The 6,000-nt window shown below is 36.1% G+C and overlaps 1 protein-coding gene across 1 annotated transcript; it reads left to right on the plus strand.

Moving 5' to 3' along the window:
- The first annotated feature begins 670 nt into the window (after positions 1–670).
- Positions 671–4,998, plus strand: cd74a (CD74 molecule, major histocompatibility complex, class II invariant chain a). The gene is made up of 9 exons (XM_055034657.1): positions 671–884; positions 2,328–2,497; positions 3,202–3,296; positions 3,405–3,461; positions 3,538–3,621; positions 3,725–3,803; positions 3,892–4,092; positions 4,188–4,247; positions 4,349–4,998. Exons 1-9 carry the CDS (start codon positions 796–798, stop codon positions 4,363–4,365), a joined length of 852 nt encoding a protein of 283 aa, XP_054890632.1. The 5' UTR covers positions 671–795; the 3' UTR covers positions 4,366–4,998.
- Positions 4,999–6,000: the final 1,002 nt, after the last annotated feature.

The raw sequence follows: 6,000 nt of genomic DNA on the forward strand, positions 1-6,000 counted from the left end.
TAGAAATCAGGTGATATTCGTGTTTACTGGACCTTAACGACTTTGCAGAATTCTAATAGAAAGTGGAAGTTTGTTTTTTATTTGTTTATGTCAAAAAGTGTTGGGAAAAGTTTCTAAACTTTAAAACAGCTTGCGATAGTCTAAGAAACTGTATGAAAACCACTTCAAAAGATCAATAGAAAGTCTGGCTGCATGCAAGCATAAAGACATCAAGAGTGACTGTGGACTTATGCACACAGTTTTGGTTTCCCTCAATTGCTTTATACCTTCGTTTGTAATATAGAGCTCTAGTTTTGAGGGCAAAGTGCCATAGTTGTTATGATATTGTCATATCACAGGCATGGTTTCATTTTTATTTGTCCTTTGCTTCCTTTTCTTTTGAACAGCCAGAAATTTATGACTAAATAAAAAGAGTACATCATAGAAACGTCACCAATTTCATAATTTCTCCAGTATTCAAGTTTCATTCACAATACTAAGCTATTCTATAAAGCTAAAAACTCTAAAACCACGACATGAAATGAGACTAGAAAGCTCTAGATCTGAAGTCAAAACCACCGTCCACTCTGTGATGTCTGCCTCTATCAACTGGTGATGATGTTGAACGACCAATCAGAACTCACCCCACTGATCCATCCCACAAGGTTTTTTTTTTTCTTTAATCAACACTTTCTTAACTTCACTGGAACCTATCTAGTCCTCCTTCCTCATTCTGAGGTCAATTTATACTTTAGAGTTCCTGGATACTTCTTCAGATCGATTCCGTGAAGGAGCGCAGAAACATTCTCAGAGAGGATGGCAGACAATCCAGAAGATGCCCCCCTGGCCAGAGGAAGTGTGTCTGGAAGCCACGAAGTCCTGGTTAACAATGCAGGGCCCAGAGGGTGAGAGGAACTCATCATGCATTCATTTTTTTTATTTGCAACACAATTTTTTTTTTTTTATGAAAAAAAACAAAACAAACAAAATCAAATTAATATTGTGTTTAGTTGAAAGGGGTATTTGTTCATTTATTTCAACTGGGAGGATTTATTGTACAATATGACAATGAAGACCCCAGTCTGCACATTTTCCTTTCATTTAAAGGGCTGCGTACCAGAGATGCAACATATTATCTCTTCATTTAACGGAGTTTGTGTTGTACTAAATGGAAAGTGCAGGTTTCTGATTTACTTTTTAGGTCTTAAAGACAAAGAAGCCCCTATTGGCTCTGTTGGCATATCCTGGAGAAATATGTATGTTTTAAAAAATCTTTGCAATTTTTTTAGACCATTTTAGTTCCAAAAATGATCTTTACTGACATCAACGACATGTTCTACCAAGTAACTAGTGACGCTGTCACTCGGATTGGCCAGGCTCTCTTTTTTTCACCGTTAATACATTTTCTTATATATTTAAAGGGATTATTTGAACATTTTAAATATGATCATTGTCAAACTGAATAAATATTAAGAATATTTAATAAAAAAGACAAAAAACAACTCCTATCCATCTGAGGTGGACCTTCGAAAATCAACTTCCGTATTGTACCAGAGAAGAAAGTCTGCCTAGTAACTACTGATGGTCACCTGCTAATGGCGGACCGTGAAAAAAAAAGACGAAACAGAGACCCTACGTTTTCATTTTTCTTTTCTTCATTTTTGTTTTTATTGCATATAAACCACAATATTGGTAATAGCAATGGCTTTACTGTTTATTATTTATGTATTGCTTAGATTGAGACGTGCTCCTCAAGAAACAATACTTTAAAAAAAACAGAGTTGTAAAATTGAATAATGTATAAACAAATGTATAAATTAAACCATTAAAAATACCCTTAGTCTAAACAATTGTGAGATTAATAGAGGCAAATCACTGAACTAACTAAAAGTTTCTGTTTGGATTATTTGTTTGTTTCTTTTTTAAACAGTTTTTTTTTTTTAATTCTTAGCTTTACTTAAAGTTACGTTGCTTGTATTATATTTATTTACTGGCATTTGATAAACACTTCTCTCCTAAAGTTAAAGTCAACAAAGGAAAAGCTACAGTCACATTAAAAAAATGAGAAAAAACGTTTGGCTGACTCATGCAATGGGTTTTTTCTATGTATTCTGGACGGTCCAAAGTTCTAACACATCTCTTGTGAAAGTGTCTTCTCATATCCCCAACACTCAGAGCACTCTTTTGGAAATCCCTTTGAGTCACTTTATTAATATGTGGGCTGTTAAAATACGCTATGTGTTTTTTTTCTTTGTCTGTTTCCTGTTTTTTGTCTTCTGTCATGGTGCGATCCTCTCTTAATGATCAATATTTGATTTTTTATTTTTTATTTTTTATTTTTTTTGCAGTGGATCCAACAGCCGTGCCCTGAAGATCGCTGGCCTGACCACGCTGGCATGCGTGCTGCTGGCCAGCCAGGTCTTCACCGCATATATGGTGTTTGGCCAGGGGCAGCAGATCCACGACCTGAAGAAGAACTCTGAGAGGATGGGCAAGCAGATGAGTCGCGTATCTCAAGGTGGAAAATTACTATGTGAATTTCCTTATAATCAGACAGAGTGAGGAGTCAATAGCTGAAAAGGAAAGTGAGAACTTTTTTTTGGAAAAGCAACTTTTTAAATTTTAAATTTCCTTTTTTACGTGGCACCAATAAAATTGGCATGATGAAGGGGAAAAACCAACTGCGCTGTAAACCAAGTCATTTCATATTTGATGTTATACAAATACTTTTTTCAGCCATTCTAGGTAAAGTTGTTTGTTTGTAGTTAATAGGAAGACTGATAGAAACAGAGTCAGTATCCAACAGTTTGACTTCTGGCTGCCAAGCCTTTCTCTTCCTGGATAATTATCATTTAATTTTTTTTTTACTTCTGATTTCCGTGTGAGGTCTGCAGTACTTAAGATTGTGTTCTGTTTTTTTTTTTGACCCTCTGGAGTTTTTAATGCCGCCTTAAAGAAGGTTTGATAGGCTGACCACTGTTCTATGTTTCCCTTCTTTATGACTCAATGTGGTGCACATTGAGAATTAAAAGGTTTTTCTCGTGACAGACGAGAACAACCTTGTTTCTTATCTGTACTTAAACTAGATAAGAACAGATCACATGTTTTTACAATTTGAGCCTATTAGCCTACTTCAAACCGGTTCCATTAAACTGATTTTATTTAAAAGGTATTTGTTATCTTTGCTCTAACTGGAATGGTTCTGCCTTGGCTGTTTCTCAGGTGTTGCCCCAGCCAGGATGGCCATGCCCATGAACAGCCTGCCTCTGCGGTTGGACTTCACCGAAGACGACACATCTTCCAAGACACCCTTGACTGTAAGTTCACGCCAACATTTCAGAAAAAAAAAAACATGCTAAATGTGACAGAAAATACAGTTTTTAGATGATAATTGGGTTTTTAACACGGATTCTTACTCCCCACAGAAGTTGGAGGACACTGCCATAGTCAGTGTGGAGAAACAAGTCATGGATATGTTGAAGGTGCGTTGCACTCAGAATCTTGTGGTTCCTCTTACTGTTTTAGGTGTATTTTTAAGCGTATATCTGTTTTGAGCAGGACGTCAGCCTGCCGCAGTTCAACGAGACCTTCCTGGCCAACCTGAGGAGCCTGAAGCAGCAGATCAATGACAGCGAGTGGGAGGTGACACTTCCTGCTTGCCAGTGGGGAAACCCTCCCCAAAATTGTGGTTATTCAAATTAAACAAACTTTTCCTCATGCATTTTGGACGTGTCCTCCTCTGCAGAGCTTCCAATCCTGGATGCGTTTCTGGCTGATCTTCCAGATGGCCCAGCAGGTGCCTGCAGGCCCCACCCCTCAGCCAGGTTACTGCAGCTGTCTTGCATTCAGTATCTACTCAAACATCCATTTAACGCACAGTTTTTAATTGTTTTGTTTTTGATATTTGGACAGCCTCTCAGATTAAGAGCAAATGCCAGATGGAGGCCACACCTGGAGTGGGAAAGATTGGCGCATACAAGCCCCAGTGTGACGAGCAGGGCCACTACAAGCCCATGCAGTGCTGGCACGCTACCGGCTTCTGCTGGTGTGTGGATCAGGCCGGCAACCCCATCCAGGGCACCACAATGCGCGGCCACCCTGACTGTAACAAAGGTGGGTAGCAAACTCAGATCAAAGGTCAGATTCATATGTAGTCATTTCGAAAGATGACATATTGTTGACCTCCTCTTCTCATAAACTAAATGTAGGTGCTGGATTTCGTCGCATGATGGTCGCACCAATGATGATGCAGAAGACCTTCCTTGACGGTATGGTGCTTTGATGAAGTTGTTTTATCTAGTTACCCTAAAGCTTAATGTTCTCCAAGAATGTTTGGTTGTGATAAACTGTGTTTTTTTTTATCTTTCAGAGGAAAAAGCAAATTAAGAGAAAGCTGGAAGCAAAGCATTTCTTCTTACCAGGACTATCTTTGCAGACTCGTGAAACTGGTTATTTTAAATTGGACGCTATTTTCCAAATTGGAGCAGTTTAACTTCAATACAAGCTTCCTATCCACGTAATCACTTCATGCTATAAATTTTACTATCTGCTTGGAATAAAATCAGTAGAGGCCTGTTACATTAATGCTTTTAATATGTTTTTTCTTGGGTGCCTTGATTTACATAGCTTAAAATTTTATCAAATCCTGTGAAATGTTATGATGTATTTCTTTGAGATGAATGTTTAAATGGTTGGTTCACCAAAATTTAAAAAACAATATATGAACATATTTGATTTATGTTTCCAGTTTCACCTGCCTAACACTGAGTCAAGACATGGTTATTCAACTTCAAAAATGTTTAGTTCTCATAATTTTGGTAAACCTGCCCTTTAAAGAATGGACACATATGATGAAGTGTTTTGTTTTTCTTTTAATTGTATAAGAAGTGGCAATAAAGATTTTCCTCTTCAACAATCACATTATTTGTCCCAATGTCTTTAGATCAGACAGCTGTTAAAGGTATTAATGAAATAAGGCCTGAATAAAAATATTAGTGATTGGACGCAATTGCACTGCTACCTCCTGGATTCTGTGTTGTCTGTTTGTAGTTTCTATGTTGATTTCAGCTCACTTTAAAGAGTTAAGTTTCATTGTTCAGCTGACATTATGCAAGAAGCATCTATCCATTAAATGTGAATTTCAACCTGGAAAGATTCACGCAAAGGAAGAGAGTGGTATTAGAAAGTTTGACAAACGAAAGGAATCGAGGTTCATAGTGAGATGTTTGGCGGAGCAGGTGAGACGACGTCTTTCAGTTTGAATGTACGTTTAGGTTTCATGTCTAAATTTAGCCATAATTTATCTTAAAGCTTCACCAGCTACCATTTCTACGAATATGCAAATGAAATGGTTTCCTGTGCCGGAGCTTCCTCTGCTGTCGGCTTAAAGGAGACTCTTCAGCTACTGAATGAATGCTCACAATTCACCTCCAAACAAGTTCTTTGTCCTCAGTAACTTGTATGTGTTACAGACATATCCTATATATCTATTATTATATATAATATATTATATATATATATATATATATATTATATATATATATATATATAGCAATCATTTAATGTGTACATTTCATGCGGTGTGACTTTGCTGGCAGTTTGCTTATTTACGGCAGTGCTGTTGGATTTATCAAATGCTGTCAAATGATAAAGAACAAAAATAATTAAAGATTGTTCGAACATCTACATTTTGGAATTTTATATATATATATATATTTTTTAAAATATATATATATATATATATATATATATATATATATATATATATATATATATATATATATATATATATGTATATATATATATATATATATATATATGTATATATATATACATATATATATATATATATATATATATATATATATATATATATATATATATATATATATATATATATTTAAAAAAAAAATTCCCTTCTCACCCACCGCGGGTGGTTCTTATCCTCTGAGCTCGGGTCCTCTACCAGAGGCCTGGGAGCTTGAGGGTCCTGCGCAGTATCTTGGCTGTGCCAATATATAT

The sequence above is a fragment of the Poeciliopsis prolifica genome, unplaced genomic scaffold (genome assembly GCF_027474105.1).
Source record: "Poeciliopsis prolifica strain line A6 unplaced genomic scaffold, Auburn_PproV2 SCAFFOLD009, whole genome shotgun sequence".
NCBI classification, from domain to species: domain Eukaryota; kingdom Metazoa; phylum Chordata; class Actinopteri; order Cyprinodontiformes; family Poeciliidae; genus Poeciliopsis; species Poeciliopsis prolifica.

Coding starts and splice junctions, on each gene's coding strand:
- cd74a (XM_055034657.1), top strand. CDS start 796: ATGGCAGACAATCCAGAAGATGCCCCCCTGGCCAGAGGAAGTGTGTCT. Junction 3,297..3,404: donor CTTCCAAGACACCCTTGACT/GTAAGTTCACGC, acceptor TACTCCCCACAG/AAGTTGGAGGACACTGCCAT. Junction 3,804..3,891: donor AGGCCCCACCCCTCAGCCAG/GTTACTGCAGCT, acceptor ATATTTGGACAG/CCTCTCAGATTAAGAGCAAA.